The sequence below is a fragment of the Melanostigma gelatinosum genome, assembly GCF_949748355.1.
Source record: "Melanostigma gelatinosum genome assembly, chromosome: 21".
NCBI classification, from domain to species: Eukaryota; Metazoa; Chordata; class Actinopteri; order Perciformes; family Zoarcidae; genus Melanostigma; species Melanostigma gelatinosum.
In genome coordinates, this window is record NC_136654.1 from 4,259,335 (window position 1) to 4,278,680 (window position 19,346).

General features: G+C 45.9%; 2 protein-coding genes across 3 annotated transcripts; one reads left to right on the forward strand and one right to left on the reverse strand.

Moving 5' to 3' along the window:
• Positions 1–1,169: 1,169 nt before the first annotated feature.
• zc3h7bb (zinc finger CCCH-type containing 7Bb) lies at positions 1,170–11,745 on the reverse strand. Its single transcript, XM_079293320.1, has 21 exons — positions 11,594–11,745; positions 10,722–10,783; positions 10,569–10,605; positions 10,036–10,233; positions 9,744–9,902; positions 9,369–9,509; positions 9,239–9,281; positions 8,898–9,133; positions 8,472–8,766; positions 8,167–8,225; positions 7,901–8,000; positions 7,489–7,650; positions 7,130–7,335; positions 6,913–7,013; positions 6,561–6,742; positions 6,284–6,363; positions 5,742–6,022; positions 5,334–5,439; positions 4,874–4,982; positions 4,594–4,727; positions 1,170–4,320 (listed from the first exon to the last, which is right to left on the reverse strand). Exons 2-21 carry the CDS (start codon positions 10,778–10,780, stop codon positions 4,285–4,287), a joined length of 2,724 nt encoding a protein of 907 aa, XP_079149446.1. The 5' UTR covers positions 10,781–10,783; positions 11,594–11,745; the 3' UTR covers positions 1,170–4,284.
• Positions 10,735–17,172, forward strand: LOC306795004 (ran GTPase-activating protein 1-like). 2 transcript variants are annotated; one of them, XM_079293322.1, is made up of 16 exons: positions 10,735–10,800; positions 12,654–12,775; positions 12,899–13,026; positions 13,112–13,171; positions 13,276–13,455; positions 13,593–13,727; positions 13,943–14,101; positions 14,182–14,295; positions 14,377–14,476; positions 14,597–14,681; positions 14,833–14,968; positions 15,056–15,139; positions 15,270–15,372; positions 15,474–15,562; positions 15,800–15,921; positions 16,033–17,172. In XM_079293322.1, exons 2-16 carry the CDS (start codon positions 12,664–12,666, stop codon positions 16,115–16,117), a joined length of 1,692 nt encoding a protein of 563 aa, XP_079149448.1. In that variant the 5' UTR covers positions 10,735–10,800; positions 12,654–12,663; the 3' UTR covers positions 16,118–17,172. The 2 variants fall into 2 exon arrangements, with proteins under 2 accessions (XP_079149448.1, XP_079149447.1); XM_079293321.1 differs by lacking the exon at positions 10,735–10,800 and adding an exon at positions 12,225–12,307.
• The last annotated feature ends 2,174 nt before the right edge of the window (positions 17,173–19,346 follow it).

The window sequence follows — 19,346 nt, forward strand, 5'->3', positions numbered from 1 at the left end:
TGTAAGACTATTGTAGACATAAAAAAAGATTAACTGACCTCAAAGTCAGACCAAAAAATAGAAAAAACATCTTCAATCCATAGTTTGTGTAGATAACTGTAAAAGAGGAAGAAGCTGTCATTGTTATATTGCATGATATTTAGAGGTGATAGTTTAACAATAGAAACTCAGAGAATGCATTGGAGTGATTTATCGATTCTATGCAGCACTGCCGAATATTAATGTTTATGTTTTGATCCCCACAAATAATTCATTCCATTCACTTCCATATTACTGGAATATGCCATTAGAACAGTAGAATATTACTTTATATTTTATAATAATTTATATTTTTGCTCTAGTCCAGTGACGGCTGTTATAGCAGCGGTTTTATGTCCATGTCAGATGTGAAATGTGTTTTCTGTGACTTGACCCTGAAACCAACCCTTTATAAATATGCTCATTAGTTCATTTTTTATTACAATTTGACCAGATTGTGATCTTCAATAAATGAAAGAAAAACAAAACCACACTTATTTTCTAAAAGAGTCTGTTTATTAAATGCTTTCAAGAGATTTGGTCCACTTATGGGATCATGAACTTCCAACCAGGGAGGAGAAAAGAGAAAACAAAGTCAAGAAGACAAAACATAAAACAAAATGTAAAACTAGAGTACAAAAAGAGGCCTTGTTTTTTCCACTTCTTTACAACCCTGGTTTCATCATCAGAGTTGTTGAAAAACAATTCAAAGAACCGATATTTTCTAAATGATTGAAAACCGATAAATTAAGTTGTTTTTTTTGTGTGGCTGTGCAGGTGTGTGTTGGCGCTGGGAATCAAGTGACGCAATCGTTATCAGAGGGCAGGACCACTATGTCTGCATGCTCAGCCCCCCCACACACACACACACTGGGAATAATCCCTTAATTGTTACAGTAGAATGAACGGCAATGAAAGGGCCTGCATGTGTCGGAGGTTTCTTGTACTGTAGCCTCTGTAAATATTGTAGTTCTGAGCACTACAACCCTATTTAATGCAGCCAATTATAAGTTTTAAATAAAATTCCACCTTGTGGTTATTTACCAAAGACAAACGTTTTGGCATATGGGTGATGTTATCTTTCCATCCCAGCTGCTTTGGGAATATCCTGAACGGACAACTAATGAACGACAGAGAGCATTTGAGTGTGCGGCTCTCAACTAACAACTTGTCCTTTTTAAAACACCCCGAAAACAACAGATGGGAACACATTAACGAGCACAGAAAAACCCTCACACAGCCACAGGAAGAAAACTAACTGAAGAAAAGCTCCACCATCTCTTATCTAAATGACCTCATAAGGGTGTCTAAGTATTATAATAGGTATCAGGTATCATATACTGTCGATAGTAAGCATGGGAATACAATAGCGGTATGTATCATCTTATAGGTGTAGTATATTGAATAAGGCGCTACACAGGAGTATATAGACTACTATGTATGCTTTTGTTTCCGTATCCGTCTGTGCTCGGCGAATCAGTTCAAATTTAAACGCCTTACATTAGATATCAGAAGCTGGACGTCTTCTGCTCACTGCCTCCCAGACACACAGCTGTGCCCTGCTGCATACAGACGCATATTTACTGTTAATTATTATATTCATACATGGATACATATATAAAGAGAGTTATACATTGCAATAAACATACATATATCAATAGCATATAGAGAAGAAATAGAAATAGTCAATAGATAGCAATCATTATCATCATCATCATATTCATCATAATACTAGGAGTAATAGTTATACGATCCCTCAAAGAAGCTAATACCTGGGCTGTTCCAGACAAGGGCTCATTATCAACAATCCCCCCCCCCCCCAAAAAAAAAAAACTGACGAGTGTCCAGCTAATCTGACCTTAGATCTGCTGTTTAGGATTAAGCCCAGGCTGGGCCGGCAGTCTAGATTCTGACTGCACGGGCATTAAGTTAGTTTTAAGACACTGTAGGCTGTGGCGTCAAAACCGTTTCTATATTTTCTATTTATACACCGACTGCAGACAAATGAAATACCACAAAAGAACCACTCTCACATCGTGGTTCAACGGTTAAATAAAATATCTCGTCTTCACGCGTTCTGCTCCGATCGACGCCGACGTTCTGGTCGAGTGTCGCGTCAGTGTTTGGGGGAATTGAAGCCGCTTGTTGTTGTCTTTTGCATTGCGCCGAGGTCACTCCGGACAGGAACATTAGATGAAGGCTTGAAATATAAAGTGCAGCTTTTGACCCACACATTGCAGGACAGCAACACCGCCACATGCTGTGGATCCAGTTTAGCTGCTGAACTTGTGAACAAAGGAAAAAATAAAAACCCTCTCAAGTTGGGCTCACTCGATTGCTCTCAGTGTCAAGATTTACCGAACAAACAAACCCCGTCTGGAACAACCCACACAGAAGGAAAAAATGACAAAATGAAAAGAATCGTATCAAACAAAAAACACTATAGTCATCTAGTTCAGTGATACATATAGCAATACCTCAATAACAAGAAGTCCTTCTATGTAATCAATACAGGTTTTCAGGTTATATATTTATTAAGCTTAACCGCTAAGTTATCAATTATTATTAGTAGTATACCATTATTTGTAAATATGTATAATATGCGTGTATATGTATCTGAATATAGACGTATCGCCATCGTGTCTCCGTCCACGTTAACGGCTAGAATAAGATGGTGTGTGTGTGTGTGTGTGTGTACGTGTTGTTTATAGGCACAACATGTGGTGAGAATGGTTTCCCCGTCTCAGGCCAACAGCTTTCTCACAATGAAAAGGTTAATATTAGGAGCGACTGATAGCCATCAGGAACATAACAAATGGCTGCACATGAGGAACACTGATTCCATCTGAAGGCTGTTGGGGCACAACTGTTTGTTTTTATCCGTGAAACAATGACCCCAGTTCAACTGAAGGAGTGGCAACATGCCCTTACTTTCAAATGATCTGAAATATTCTCACAATCAACCGCAGAAACATACATTCTTAATATTCCTTCATTTTTTACGCAGCTTTTCAACCTTTAAATGATCTTTTTTAGTCTTCTGCGCGGGCAGTATTTTGACTGTGCTTCAGTCCGAGTGAGGTCATCATTTCTGAAATGGGCATCTGCGGTGTGAACTGATCTAATGCTGAGAGCAGCTCCAGCCAGGACGCCGTGCTGCAGTCGCTTCTCTCCGTCACCCTCCTACACCCGCTTCACATCTCTGTCGTACATGATGGGGTACATTAGCCACAGGTGGTTAGTTGATGAACACCCACCTCCCCTGGAGACCGGCTGACTCCCACTGCAAGGTTATCATGTGACGAGCGTGTCGGTTTGATTCCACGTCTTATATCTATAGAGGGGAGGGCCGTCATGTTGCACAAGTTTGTTTTGGGGCATGCAAGTATACTTGCATACATTCCACAACAACGTTTTAAATGACTAATTTCCTAGTTTTAAAGGCCCATGCAGGCATTACATTCATAGCGTTCTACCAATATGGCAGACAATATAACAAGGAAGAGCAACTCGCCTTGGAAAAAAAAATAAAATGACTCAAAATCAGGAATCTCCAGAAAGCTATTTTGACCCTTCTCGTGATACTCCCGTGAAGGAAGCAGAGAGGGATTTGGTTGTTGGGCAGCTTATCGAGGAGTGTCCACTTAGAATCTCTTTTTTTTTTTTACAACTCTCCTCAGTTTCTCTGTTGCCATTGACAGCATTGTGGGCTTCGCACTCCAAAGTCAAAATTTCGTTTTAAATCATCACCGAGTGAAATTTAAAGGGCTGCGACCAGCGCGCCCACCCAAGACTTGTCTCAGTGCTGCGAGGATTTTAACAAAAAAAAGAAAAGAAAAAGAAAGTGGCGCCTGGTGGACACAGATAGTCCAAAGAGCACTAGGGAATACTAGTTTATTCTTTTTAGTCAGAGCAAAACTAGGTGTCTGTGGAATTTCTGCAGTATCTGCTGCGGGTGTAACTGAAGCTTCCTACTAAAACAAAAAGTCCGATATTATCCCTCACAAAGCGTTCCCTTTGCATTGAGCGGTGCCTGTGATTTGTGTGTCATGTGCTGTGTGGAAGTGTTTGTATTTGTGTGTGTGTGTGTGTGGGGGGGGCTCAACCATTTAGCTGCGTGTCCATCTTCTCTGACATTGCTGGCGAGATGTTACAGGAGGTCAGACTGGCGACATGACAGACGGTTGAGTTGCAGCTGGTGTGGCAGACCCGTCTCTCTCCATCTCTGTGTGCAGCTCAGCGGCGATCAGTCAACACTTGCAACTCTCAGAGATCGTCACCGTCTGAGAGCCGCCGGCCTCCCTGAAACGATAAGCATCGTCGCGGTCAACTGAGCAAACGGGAATGCAGTCAGTTACTATAAACACGCAAAAGCCTCCAAGCCTTTTTATATACGTGTCCACAAATGCTATTGTGCTTTTTCACTATATCACTACATTCAAAACGCATAAAAATCATCGTTATTACATTTTCCTGACACATCAATGGAGGAAATCAATGCCATATTCACCTGATAAGCCACTGAAAAGAGGGGCGGCAGGTTTAATTGCCTATAACAATGTTATAACCGCTCACCATGCTTTCCGCGTAATCTGCCGTGATGGTGACCTGCTTCTCCTCTGCGGGCGGGTTCACAACCGAGCTGTCCGTGCGTCTGCTCTGGTTGGTGAGCTGCAGCCACAGTTCGTACATCTGCTGCATGTCTCTCACTGCAGAGGAGGGAGGTGAGAGAAAGAGAAGCGTGACGATTAAATCTACATCTAAACGCACCACCGCTCTTTTGTGTGCTGTCGTCAACAGCTCCGGATGCACGGTTCTCAAAACGCTGTGCTTGAAGATGGACGCAGGAGCTCACAGCTGTTGTTCTTCATGTACGTCCAGACATCCCTCTCCTCCAGACTGTGAGCAAATGAGCAGTTCCCAATATAGTGGCACTTCTTCTGCTTCATCACGTGCACACACATCTGGATGAGACACAGACAAAGATTTTACAGACTGAACCTGACAGCATTGCAACAGAGGTTCCTACTCTGTTCATTTAGCCAGTTCATCCCTCTAAATTGTGAAAATGTCACCTTGTTGTTGTTGTAAGAGTTGCATAAGTCGCTCTTGTAATTTGAATATGGTAATCGTACAATTAATGTGTTGTTTAACTCAGTTGACGGTGTCAAAGACACACCGGCAGCAAGAGAAAATGAGACACAGAGGTAAGGAGATTCACGACAACATCCTCAGGGCAAAAACCAGAGTCAGCTGAACTCGCCATGTGAGAGGGGTGAAGGGCGTTGAAGAGAAAAGAGTGCAGAAGTACTCACGTCGTATTGCTGTGGATAGGTGCGGGAGAAGGGCAGAGGCCGAACAACAACCCACTTCTTCTTCTCAAAGGATTTCACCAGCAGAACCCGACGCTCCTTCGTCCAGCTAAAGACACAAAGAGACAAAAACACAACAACGGTTAACGGACCCGAAGCCTTAAAAAGAGCAGCAGCAACGAAACAAAAGCCAAGATTGTCAGTTTGTCTTTTGGCATACAACTCTGCCGCTACTCTAACAACCACTGCTGTGATGTCAGCAGCTGATTGTACGCACAAATCAAAGTCTGGGACAACGCAAACTGCACAGTCAGCCTTAAGGATCGGACTGGAAAACACTGTGTCGCATTGCTGAGCTTCACGGGACACACGTGGTGGCGCTGGCATGTACGCGTTCGAGACAGGCCTCACCTGTGCCGTGCTTTGGCGGTGCAGTACTTGAGGTTCTTGTCGGGCTCGTTGACCTGTCCTTCTCTCCAGCACTGGCCGCACACAAACTTCATTTTCAGGTTGAGGGGGCGCCCTCTGCCCATCCCGGCGCCCAATCCTCCCATCCCTCCCATCCCCAATCCTCCCATCCCCAACCCGCCCACTGGGCCCACCCCACCCCCACCAATGCCGTCTCCTCCGCCTCCCATTCCCCCCACCCCTCCTGCAGACATGCTGCTGCTTGGATGCGGGATGTGGATAGGCTGAAAGAGAAATGAGAAGTTAACGTTGATAAAGCAGACTAATCTAATTTGGCTTCACCCGTGTTTTGCCAGAATACGATAAAAATATCGGCTTCTTTTACACATAAATATAGGATGGGTAAAGCAGGATCTTTGGGGGGAGATAGCATGAACTTCCGTGCTCATTGTGCTCGACACGTGATGTTCCTGGCTGGTTGCCATGTGTAAGAAGAAAACCAAGTGCAGGGTGTCCAACTGTCTCAGTTCCCTTTCCTGTCTCACCTTCTGCTGCTTCTGTGCGTTCTGCTCCAGCCTTTGCCAATGTCTCTTGGACTCCTGCACCATCTCTTCGTGGGTGATACCTAAAGGACAAATTAGGGAGCAGCTCTGGGAAAAAAACCTTCACTTACTTACCTAAACACCGTGTTCATAGTGAAATACAGCATACATTATGTAGCGGAACACATTTTGTTACAGTTCGGGGCTAAATGTGTTTCCTTTCCATTCACAATAGCTTTTAAATAATTGAAAAGACAACTGGTGCGCGTGTTCTCCCGACCTGTATCCTGCTGCAGGACCCAGCATTTGAGCTCTATGACGGAGTGAGCGAAGGAGCAGCTGTCCTCGCGCTGGCAGCCATAGCGAACCTCGTGGCGACACACGTCAAACTGGCAGAGAGGGTGCAGGGGACGCACCTTACTGTAGCGCACATTGGCCGACCTCACCACGTGCACCAGGCACCTGTGGCAGATACACCAGAGCAGTCAGAGAATTGTTATGGGGCTAAATGAAATTACATTTTGAGTGTATTTATCCCCTCGGTGCACACACACTATTATTCCTCACACTGTTATCAAACCTAACTGAGACTTTTTGGAGCAAAATAAAGACAGAAACTCCGTTTCACTCACTTGTTGTCGTCGAACGGGTGTCGAGCTGTGAGGTTTGAGCAGACCGCCAAGTTGTCTTTGCTGCGCTTGCTGATGATGCGAGGCTTACTGTCAAAACATTCCTGTCGTAAAGCGGAAAGAGATGCATGTAAGTCCACGTCTTGTTCAAATGCTCCCACCGGTGCAGGTCTTTAGTGACCAAAAAGAAGAAGAGGAACACAAACCACCGGGGTCTCACCTCACAGAGGAACATGAACATGCCCATGTGGAGCTGCAGCAGTCTGGTGACGCTGAGCGCCCGTCTCTCTGTGCTGCCCAGCGGGTCGAACAGCAGCTCTCGGCTCAGCGCGCCCTTCCTCTCCTGGGTCCACACGTCGATCTCCTCCTGGCAGTAAGCAAACGTACAGTTCTCCCCATACTGGCACTCCTGACGCTCCTGCACCTCTGTGGGACCCGAGCAGAGAAAATGTTCCAACAGAATACAAACACATTTTTTGCCGTAGTTCCAACTCATTTTGGTTGTCGGGGCTTTGTTTATTTCATCTTTATTCCATCTCCAACATCCATTCAAGTATCGTATTCATAGTGAATACGTACCTTTACAGAGTACAAATGCCCCCAGGAAGTTGTTCCGTGCGGGCCTTGGCCGGATCCTCTTCCACGTTGGGTCATCTGTGTTTTTGAGGCGGCACAGAAGCACGTCCCTTTTGCAGCGGTGTGCTGCCTCCGGCTGATACTTGTAGTCCATCACTCGGGGACCTACGAGGAAGAGGAGGAACGAGAAGGTTAATTACCCTGTGAAACAAGAAATAACTACCGGTAGTTCAGGTGTAAATGATGTTGCAATTAATACTGGTCAGCGATAGAGGCTGAGCCTTAAAAACAGTGTCTAGATATTTCGCTAACAGAGACGGCAAAGCTGTAACTTCCCACTGTACATTTCTGTTTTTTTTAAAAGGGGAGGGGGCTAGCTGGTCAAAGGTGAGTAAGAGAGTCAGCGTGAACCAACCTATTCGGCTGTAACAGGCATGACAGGCCTGCCGAAACTCATGTGTGACTGCCAGGGGATTCCTGGAGAGCAGAGACAGGTTGGTTCCTGCAGGACCGTTCTGAAAAAAGAAAAAGGGAAACACAGATGTGACGTTAAACACGAAGGCCACTTTGCGGCATAGTTAGGAATGGCTGCTAATTCATAAAACACGACACCATTAACACTCCCATGTTTGTCCTGCAAGAGATGATGCTAATGTGTGTGTGTGTGTGAGCGTTACTCACTGCATGTGCAGCACTGTGGTTACGCATTCCAGGGATGAAGCTGTGACACATTCGCCCCCCTGAAGACCACAGACACAAGGACACTGATGTCAGACACCATGTTGTAATGGTGCTGACTCACACTGCCTGCTGCTGGTGCACATGTCAGGCCTCGGAGCTGTGCTCTGGTAACTACGCAAGAGCAAGCTAACACATTGCACTGGGTCAAAATGTGTGTACTACTTCAGTTCTATGTAGACTTATTTACATTATAGCTGGCATGCTTCCTTTTTTAAAATGAACAGTACGATAGACTCTTTGCTCACCAGGGAGAGTATACTCAGACAACGAGTCCAGCCCGCCAGCAGCGATTCCTGCCTTCCCTTCTCCATCCGTGGTCCCTGTGGGGAAGCCTCCCAGTGCGTCCTGCGCCTGGGTGGAGACCTGGTCCCGCTGGCCCAGCGGCGAGTAGGGCTCCAGTGGGGGCATGTCACTGACAGAGGAGCTGAAGAAGGTTGGGGTGAGCTGGGGTGACGAGGCTGGAAGGTTTGGGGAGTACGGCGGCCGGAGGCCCACTGCCGTATTGGGAAGGTTGGTGGGGATCGCACCCTGGACTGGACTCTGTCCCAGGAGACAAACAGAGACCAGCATTAGCTAATGTAGAGGACCTACCAGGTGAAGTCAGCCCGAAAAAAACAAAACATGCTGAGGATCCTATTCAGGATTTCTTCGCCCATCTGTCCTTCACTCACCTCACTGACTTTTTTGGGGATGCAATCCAGCAGACTGTCCAGCTCGTCCTTGACGCTGCTGCTGCATTCTTCCATGTGCTCCGACACAGGGACGGAGTACGGCATGGGGGGCAGGCCTTGGCTGCTGGGGCTCTCCGACAGGTCAGTGCACGGGGACACTGGGGTCGACGGGTCATCACTGACTGGGATGGGCGTGGCCAAAGGAGCAGGGATGCACTGCGCGTTGGACTGGTCCGCTGAGGGGGACGAAAAAAAGCGGCGGTGTTAAGAAAATGAATATGGTAAATAGATGGGAGTCTGGGTAGGAAGAGACATGTTCAAGGTGTGCAGGTTGCTCATACCTGGTCCCATGTCACCCAGAGATTCCAGCCCATTGGAGGACATCTGAGAAAAAGAGAGCAATAACAGAGATGATTCGTCTCTCATTCAGTCGCCAAGTAAGTAACTCTAGACTGCGACAACAGCACCCACCTCTCCCGTGGGTGGGGAAGTCTCCCCGTGACTCTCCCCTTCTGTGGCTGTGGACTCCGTTTGAGGGCTGACGTAAGCCTTGCGGCCCTTCAGGCCTAGTTTACTGGCCAGATCCTGAGCCAGGTCATTCACCTGCCGGTCCTGGAAGATGAATCACAAGAAGAGGTCCCACTTACCAAGAATAACTTTCATTCACTTTAAGGTATGAAGTCATAATTCAATACGTATACTGACACTGAATTTCAAGATTCTATTCAAAATCTGCATTAACTTAAGCACTTATCAACTCCACTAACTCATTTTCTGAACTAGATCCTTAAAATGATTTTTGGGGAAAAGATAATTCCTATTCATATTTCAGTGTTGATGACATACGTGCGGCGCTGTGAGTAGACATTTAGTTCCACACTCGTAGGCCTCCCGGATTCGTCCCAGCTCCCTCAGACAGATGGCTTTGCGGTACAAAGCCCTGCGACTGCCTTCTGACACACACAGTGCGCTGTCACAGTCCTGAACACCGCGCTCATACTCCCTCTGAGGCCCACAGAACAAAAACACACAGTAAGAGCTGGAGAGGCATTGGAATTTAAGAAGATATGTTCATTTCATACAGAACATAAAGAGACCACACGAGTTAAATCATTCCATATTCCCTCTTCCCTCTCACCGTCTGGTAGCTGGCGGCGGCCCTGTTGACATACAGGCTCTCCAGCAGCTCGTGCGGGATGACGAGGGCCTCGGCCTGAGCGTAGCGTGCCACACTGACTCCCTCTCCGTACTGCTGGGTCGCTTGACGACAGTCCCCATCACGGAAGCAAGAATTGCCCTCGTCCAGCAAGTTGCATACCAACTGGATCACAAACGCCTGAAGGGAAGTTGTAGAAAGAGATCAAAGAGAGGGTGAGAGACGGAGCGACATAAAAAATAATAAAATGTGAAATGTGATGGTCAGAAAGACACACAGAAAAAAACACACACACAAAAAAAAAAAGACAGAAAAAAACTAAAACAAAAAAGACACAAAAATGGGAAACAAGAAAAGAAATAAACTAACAAATCACAATGTCTGAGATCAAATCTACATCTAGATACAGACAAACACTCAACAAAACGTGAGTATGATCGTGATGAAAGGAGTGTATGAACAAATTGATGATAAAAAATTGAATGATAACTGGGATTAAAAGGATGAATGCAAACCTCATAGCTCTCTGGCTCTGGGAAAGGCAGTGATGACCTGTGGACAGAGAGCACGAGAGGGCTGTCAATGCTCTCCAAGGGGTGTGAACGTTGCTCATGATACTGATTCGTCGTAAAGGAGGCATTAAATGGACATTTTACTCGTGTACTTACTGAATGAAGCTCATGGCTTTCTGAATTTCCTCTCTGCGTTTCTGACGATCAGGATCCATCGCCTGAGGGTTAACACAAGGTTGACTTGTTTAAAACTCGACTTTTTGCACAACAGCGTCAACAGCTAACGACGCGGTCAATACATCCACACATTTGATGGCGAAGTATCTATTCTGCAAACGTTTAAAAACCTTTGCAAAACCTGCTCAATAACTAACGTGATATTCGCCCTGGACGAGCAGGCCTGAGCAATCATCGGACTTGCGTAAACAAACAGCGGGCAAAGCTCACGGTGAAGACGGCTGGTGGTTATCGATAGTATTTCATTAATTTGTGGATGACACGGTTCGCCAGTATTCCACCTATTGATGGTGGACATTTTTTGGGAGGGGGGCATGTGAACGTTAGCTACACAGTTTAACCGTTAGCCATAACGATGTTAGGGAAATGATCACGTTAGCCATCGCGTGACATGCAGGCTTATCGGTCATCAACCCCCAAAACTATTCACCGACAGCGATGAAGGTAAAATACACAACGTGTAGTTACCGTCAACGCTGCCGTGGTTTAGTCACCGGTAGTTAGGATTAGCGAGCTAACGCTAACTTGACGTGAACGCTTCTCACTCAGCCAAGCTGCTAATCACTGCAACTTAGCTTAGCTAGCGTTAAAAAAAAACAGCATTAAAAAAATGTTTATTCTGTTTTATGTCACGTGCATTGTTTTGATTTTAATTAGTGTTGCGTTGACATATGTGGATACACTGTTTGTAACCCAGTGTTAACTAGCTACCTGTTAGTTAGTTAGCTAACTTAATTTACTAATGGAGCCCCAGCTAACAGCCAAAGCCCTCACTTATCACGACAACTCACCGCGAGTCAAGTTACAGCTTCAGATCAGAGAGAGCTTCACAGAGCAGTGGCGACAAAGTCCGGAATACAAAGCCAGATATCAGTCAATGTCCAGGCGCATATCTGTACATTTAGTGTGCCTGTCATTGGTGTGTGGACGGAGCACGAGTTTCTCTGCGCTACGACTGCTGCTGGATACTGAATCAATATTAGCTAACGCTAGCTAGCTCACTGCTAGCTGTTTCTGTTTAGAGTGCAGCATTGCAACAAGTTTCCAGGAGAAGTGTGGCCACTAGAGGGCAGCAGAAACAGTCACTGCTCTGGTTAGCCTTAGTTTTGGAATGTGGTGGAATTAAAGCAGTAATAACAATAAAATACTTGACTAAAAATGTTACCACCAAATGACCAGAATTACCCTTATCAGTGGTACAGATGTAATCATGTTCAAACAGCATTTTAATGTGGTAGTTGGCCAAGATGGAGAAACCTTTGCCCACTTGATATAGGGACAAAAAAAAGTAGGTTGAACAATATTAGAGTGAAATGAGTGAAATAGTTCGGGGTTTTTCCAGCAGATGGCGGTAGAACAGTGTAGATCAATTTAAACCGACTTAAACAGAATCGACGAAAAAGAAACCGGGTGCAGCGTGACGTCACGCTGGTTGAGCAACCGGCGCGCGGCACGGAAGAGCGCCGTGTGTTCGCCATCGTTTCCTTGGAAATTACGTCTTTGTGGTAAGGTTTAACAGTTAGTGCTTCAGTGAGCGCGTCATGCCTAATACGACACGATACACTGACCGAGAGGCACGAGGATACCGTTCATGAAGTCCGCACTCTCAGTCACTTCGTTTTAGTTTAACTTTCATGATGTTGCGCACTTCTACTTGTTAGCGCCGACGAGGCTAAAGAGCTAACGTCACCATGAGTGCTGTTGTCGTCAGACAATTATCTGTACATAATGTCGCGTTATCCACCGTCATCGAATACGTCATTGCCACTGTACTTCTGCTCAGTTATGTGTCGGTAGAGTTACGAAAATGTGATCCTTCTCTCTTAACGCCTGACTTCTGGATGTTTCTAGAGAGTCAACCATGGCCTCAGATGACATCGCTCAGCTGGCTGATGCGCTTTCCAGGACCCACGTCGGGGATGGAGAGCTGAGCTATAAAGACTTGGGTCTGAAGCTGGACAACGCAGAATCAGGTCAGATTTCAAACGGGTCCACTTAGTTTCCTTCTTTCATTCGCCGCTGTGTACCCTCTACATGAGAGGGCTGGTGGATGCTTCCTCCTCAGACCTGACCACCTGTTCTCTCTGTGCTTTCAGTGGAGGATCTGGTCCGTGAGATGGAGCAGTACCCGGGTCTGAGAGCTCTGCGTCTGGAGGGGAACACGGTGGGAGTGGATGCGGCCCGGGCCATAGCCAAGGCTCTGGAGAGCAAAGACCTGCTCCAGGTACTCGCGCTGGAGTTCCTCCTGTACCCCGTTTGTAGTCACTTCGCTGTTTTCTTTCTGTTAAAAAGATCTTTGTGTCTTTCAGAGATGCTATTGGAGTGACATGTTCACCGGAAGGTTGCGCTCTGAAATCCCAACAGCCCTGGTGAGAAATACAGACACAGATTTATCTGTATTTGAGTCGTGATGACGTTTAGTAACACGCTAAGAACATGCATGCGTCACACGTCGTCTCTGTGTGTTCATCAGAGGTCTCTGGGCGGTGCGTTGATGAGTGCGGGGGCCAGGCTGACCGAGTTGGACCTGAGCGACAACGCCTTTGGGCCGGATGGTGTGAAGGGAATCGAACAGCTGCTGAAGAGCCCTTCCTGCCACACTCTGCAGGAGCTGAGGCTAAACAACTGCGGCATGGGGATCGGAGGAGGAAAGGTGAGTTTGTTCGACCCAGCACCGTAAATCACTCACCCACCTCCCAAATGAGACTTTTATCATCTCCCCACACAAACTGGAAATCTGGAAAGTTCTCCAGATTTACAATGAACCACTTTGCTGTGCGCTTTGTGTAGATCCTGGCTGAAGCTCTGATTGACGGCCACAGACAGTCGTCAGCGCACGGAGCTCCACTCAAACTGAGAGTGTTCGTCGCAGGGAGGAACCGCCTGGAGAACGAAGGAGCCAGCGCCCTGGCCAAGGCCTTTCAGGTAGAAAGTAATCTCCCCCCCCCCAAATGTGATAATTGGGGGAAAACACTGCAAGAGATAACTGAGTTTTGGTTAATTGTTAATAGTGATTAATCAAGCAAAATTGCCAAACATTTCCTAGTTCCAGCATCTAAAGGATTTGCAGTTTTTTTTCTGTTCTGTGTCACTGTGTATTTAAAATCTTAGACTCCTCCTCTTTTTTTTCTCCATGTAAGCTGATGGGCAGCCTGGAAGAAGTCCACATGCCCCAGAATGGTATCAACCACGCAGGCGTGATGGCGTTGGCTTCAGCCATGCGGCACAACCCGGAGCTCCGCGTCCTCAACTTCAACGACAACACCTTCACCAAGAGGGGAACGCTGGCCATGGCACAGGTGAGGCCTGTTCTCACATTCATTATAAGTAGAGAAAAGATACGTTTGAGCCAAACGGTTTTCTCCTGTCGGCCATGCAGGCTCTGAGGCACCTGAGGAATGTACAGGTGATCAACTTCGGAGACTGTCTGGTCCGCTCTGAAGGAGCCATCGCCCTCGCCGCCGTCCTCACAGAGGGACTGCCGATCCTCAAGGTCTGTTCACCATCAAAGTTCAGTCCTCTGTCTGCGTCTGCCTCGTCGCCAGGCTGATTTAAAGTGCTCCCTGGTTTTCAGGAGCTCAATCTGTCCTTCGGGGAGATCACAGAGGCAGCAGCTCTGGTGGTTGCTCAGGCCGTCGTGGACAAACCTGACATGGAGAAAGTGGATCTGAACGGTACGCCGACTGTGGGACGGCTCCCGTGTAGAAGGAGCAGTTACATGATGGTTCTCATGGCAGTCACAATAAGAATAAGTTGATGATACACCGGGTTACTCTTGTATGCGACTCTTACAGGTAACAGTTTGGGGGAGGAGGGCTGTGAGGCTTTGAGGGAAGCGATGGAAAACATGGACAAAGGAGGCATGCTGGCATCACTCAGGTAACACACACACACACACACACACACGTTAGTGTGAGGTTAAGTGATCCAGGGAATCTCTTTCCGATGCTTTTCAGTACAAAAAACAAAACACAACTTATCTCTGATCAGCTTGTTAATCGAAACAAATGTTATTTTGACTTCACTGTAGTGATGATGAGGGAGAGCCTGATGATGATGATGATGATGCCAGTGACTGCAGTGAAGAGGACGAAGAGGACAGTGACAATGTGAAGGAAAATGGAATAACAAGAAAAGACGACAGTCCTACAAAACCTCAGAGCCCAGTAAGACGACACGGAATGCACGCTGCATATTGTTCATTGCTGAACTGATGATGTTGTTGTTTATCGTGACTTTGTGTCCACCCTCAGGCAGAGATCATGTCTTTCCTCTGCTGCCCCTCAGCAGAGAGGCTCCTTCAGCTGGGAGAGATGAGGACGAGCCTCCAACAACAGGTAGGAATCTAAAAATAAATATTACTTAATATTAAATATTATCCTTTTTGGATGTTTAGTCTGCTAGGCTAGGTGTGCAAACACAGACCGGATATAATCTGCTCTATCAACTCTTCCCTTTCCTCACCAGGTGGATGCATCCGACCCACACAAGGCCGCTGAAGTCCTCCTGAAAATCGCTTCTTTGTACAGCGAGGAACCAGAGACCAAGTCGGCTGTCCTCGAAACGATCGGTGAATAAGACGCCGCTTCTTATGAAGTGTTCCACTTGTGGTTGAAATATAACGTTGCTGATGCCGTCTCATTTAATCACCTGCATCGCTGTGTCTCACAGATGGCGTGTTGAGGAAGCTCCTCTCTGGCTCAGCTTTCCAGGCGTACTGCTTCCTCTCCTCGCTGCTGGTCATGATGGGACTCCTCAAGGTATGATGCAGCTGCAGCAGCCCCCCCCCCCAACCCCGTCTCTCCAAAGAATCTGAAAACAGAACTTGTGCGACTCAAATCTCATAAAAGTTCTGCACATTAAAGCTACAACAAGGAACTTTGTGTTTCCAAGCACCAGATTCCCTTCAGAAAACCCATCACAATTTGATATGAAATGCTATTATTGATAGAGAAAGCAGTTCATTTGGGTTTTTACTTGTCTGTTGTGTGTTTCAGGGAGAGGGGAAGATGAAAAAGGTGTCGCTGGTCCCAGGTCAGCTGCTGTGTTTGGAGCACGCCATCCAGCAGGACTACTTCTCTCAGCACCACGCCTCGCTGCTTCACACCTTCATGTCCAAGTAGGATCCTTTACATCTTCACATTTACCCGTCAGTCAAATGTGAACAAACGCAGTGAAGAACCGTTTGTAACCTGTTTAAAAACCTGTTTTGTCTTTTGTGAATCTTCAGGAACAGCAGAGCGCTGGAGTCCTGCAGCAGTGCCAGTGAGAGGCTGAGCTCCACGCTGGAGAAGAAGTGCCACGGCCAACACTGATAACCAACACTGGGACACACACACACTGTACTGACTTTACCGTCTTCACTAACACAAACAACAGGGACGCTTTACACTTGAAGAAGGGACTCAGACAGACACTTAATGCATCGCCATTGCTGATTTGTATATTTTATGAAGGCAAAAACCGTGCAGAATGTCTTAGTTTTAATTTTTTCTACTAATGCTTGTGACTTATATTTTTATAGAAAATAAAGAGAGAAATAATACCCAAAAGGTAACGTTTGGGTTAATGTGTAAAGAACTGATTGTAAGCTGGAGTGGAGCTAACACAAGGCAACGTCAAGCTGGCACCTTTAGTATTGTCACTGTTTACAGAACATCTTCTTCAGACAGGGTCCCTACCGCTGAGGGAAATGTCCGGGTTTACAGGTTATTACATGTTATTTCCAGGTCTTGATGAAGTTAGAAGTTGTACTGTAAGTTTGGTGAAAGAATGGCAGATAATCAGAGTGATTAAAATCACAGCTAGAGATTTTCTGTATTTTTAGATACTTTATTTGTTGCTGTGAACACGCCTTTATGGAGAGCTGAGACAGAAATAGGAAGGCCAGTTATTCATGTAAATCACACTGAACAGAAGAACTACAATCTATTCATCCAAATAAATTAGTGAAAAATGAAGGGCTGACTTTATTGTTCCGTTCCCCTGATAGGTGGTTTTCTTTGACAACCTTTTTAGTACAGCCTGTTCGATGGCAATCATCACACCGCTGCTCCTCAGGGCCAGTCGAGTCAGGGCGCTGTGTGCATCGGACTGAGCAGGAATGGGCTGCATGCAGGAGAGCACTGCACGCTCACCCATCAGCCTGAACACACAGCGTGTGTGTGTGTGTGTGTGTGTGTGTGTGCATCACCGTGCACTGAGCTGACACTGCAGAGCTCAGGGGACCAGAATCACTTAAAGCTGATGTTTCTTTTCTTGTTTTTTTGTGATCCATAATCAGTCTTATTGAAAAGAAGTGCTCTTATATTTGACTTGAAGTTCAGCTGCTGGTTTTACCTCTTATAGTGTTTACGTGTTGGCGTAATGATGGAGCATTTAAGAGAGACACTTTCATGGCCTTTAACATGCACCGTATGGACTGCATGTGTATTGTTTATTTACCTGATATGTTGGTAATGTGTACTGAAAGCCCTGTCACAAATATAACTAATCAAACAAACCTTGACTCTGTGTATTTCTTTTATTTTTTCATGTAGAATAAAAGAGCTTCCACCTTCAGAGAAGATGAAACAGGCATTGCGAGTTAAAATGTCTAGATACCTTTTATCATTTTGACGTGAACTATCCCTTTAACAGGCTCAGCGGAGCGTTGCGCGGACCCGAGAGGTGGGAGGTAAAAGGTGTGCGTTTGTGTTGGAGAGGGGGGGGGGGGAGTGAATGAAGGGATAAACTGAGTTTGTTTTGGATGGGGGACAGCCGGGGGAAGAGCAGGAGAAAGGAGCAGAGACCGTGAGAGAGTCAGCGGCCAGTAGACGACCAACAGCTGGACGGAACACTGACCAGAGCACGGTGAGTCCGCGTAAAAATGATTCCTTACTGTAAATAATCAGATGTTTGTCATGGACAAGCTGGTTTTATTTTGCGCATTTTAGCCATTTTGTAATTTGATCAGACTGAACACTTCATGTTTTGTAATTAATGAATTGCAAAACAAATACAAGGCTGGCATTTTTTTCCAGCTTAGATACTATTGCAGGTTTTTGTCATAATGACTGAATTAAACCAGCATTACGCACAGAATAACATCAATATAATGTGGGAAAATATGAAAAAAATGTTGGGTCATTTCTGGTAAAAGCATTCAGAGGCGACGGAGAGCACTTTTTACTCACCGTCACAGGTTTCTTTCAAGGGGAAACGCATTTTGGCACAACACCGGCGGCGAAAGACACTGTGCGTCTTTGTGCGCAACCAGCGCGGCAGCTCCTCTGCGGTCTGGGCTGTTGATCCCCGGGGGGACGCGGACAAACAGTTCGGCCAGAAAACATTCCTCCGTCTCTAGTTTCTTGGCCCCTCTCTGCTACGGGGGTCTTAGGAACAAAGCGTGGTATGCTGCTAAAATATCACAAAAGTCTACAGTACAGTCTGCTGATTTCCATGCAAACTTGAAGTTGACTTCAAATGTACATTAAAAATGAAATGTAGCCGTATATCTCTGTGCTGTCATTTACACAGTCCTCCCCGTCAGGTCCATCTCTGACGGGATTTGGCACAGCAGTTTTTTGACGGAATGGTTTCAGCATGGCACCATTTCACCATGCCAATATTTTGAGACCTCAGTGTGGAGCTTTTCATGTCCATTCCTGCGGATCAAGACTGTTGATCCGAAATGGGAATGTGGTTTTAAGGCATTCCAGTGAGGACTGGGGCAGCCGAATCTGAGCAAAATAAATCTAATCCCCAAAAGTACAGAATGGTGGAGATATTGTTCATTGAACTGAGCATCAGTACACACCTTTCTCTGATATGGAGTTTTTCCGGCTGTGGTAAATGTATAGAATACCCGTGATTATATCTAAGCTTGACATCCTCTTGACATATATTTTACATGCATGAGTAAAAAGTCTTCCTGCTGTTAAAAAGTACTCAGATCCTGCAGTAAAAGTACCAATAAATACTCAATAGCACATGTGTTTAAGATTCTACTTAACTTGAGCAAATGTATTCGGTTTGTTTCCAATTAACTATATGCAAAACAGTGGCTCTGAGCCAGAGAAGGTCTGTGGTCCTGGTCCACCCGCCTAATTTACTAATTTATATCGAACAACATTAAATAATTAGGTTCAATTGATATTAACAGGCCAGCAGGTTGTGAGGGTCTAGCAGCAGGTTTTTACATTGATCATTAGGGAAGTCATAAAAGGACATTTGATGCTGAAACAGTTCATTTCAAACAAACTATGCAGGGTCACAGGTGTGAAGCACTGTACACAGGTCAGCAGTGTGCAGAGAGAAGAAGAGTGAATGCTGTTGATTCAGTGTTCCCTCCGTAGACACTGCCATGGCCAAAAAAGTGAACTGTGAGGTAAGTGGTGGATGTGTTAGGGTGGATCTGTTCGGGTACCTGCACCTAAAAAGTCAAAATGGCAGCCAGTTGCTGGTGACTTGTCCCTGTGGGTGAAAATGGAAAAATCAACTATTTACCACTGTGTCACTGGCCAAGAGGAGCCTTCGTAAAGACCCCATGCAATAGTGTGAATG

Excerpts from the sequence above, each read along its gene's own strand:
- zc3h7bb (XM_079293320.1), bottom strand. The coding sequence starts at position 10,780 with ATGGATCCTGATCGTCAGAAACGCAGAGAGGAAATTCAGAAAGCCATG. Across the intron at positions 9,903-10,035 it reads CCGCCGCCAGCTACCAGACG|AGGGAGTATGAGCGCGGTGT; the intron begins GTGAGAGGGAAG and ends TGTGGGCCTCAG. Across the intron at positions 6,364-6,560 it reads GGTCCTGCAGCAGGATACAG|GTATCACCCACGAAGAGATG; the intron begins GTCGGGAGAACA and ends TTTGTCCTTTAG.
- LOC306795004 (XM_079293322.1), top strand. The coding sequence starts at position 12,664 with ATGGCCTCAGATGACATCGCTCAGCTGGCTGATGCGCTTTCCAGGACC. Across the intron at positions 13,027-13,111 it reads AGAGCAAAGACCTGCTCCAG|AGATGCTATTGGAGTGACAT; the intron begins GTACTCGCGCTG and ends TGTGTCTTTCAG. Across the intron at positions 14,969-15,055 it reads CTACAAAACCTCAGAGCCCA|GCAGAGATCATGTCTTTCCT; the intron begins GTAAGACGACAC and ends GTCCACCCTCAG.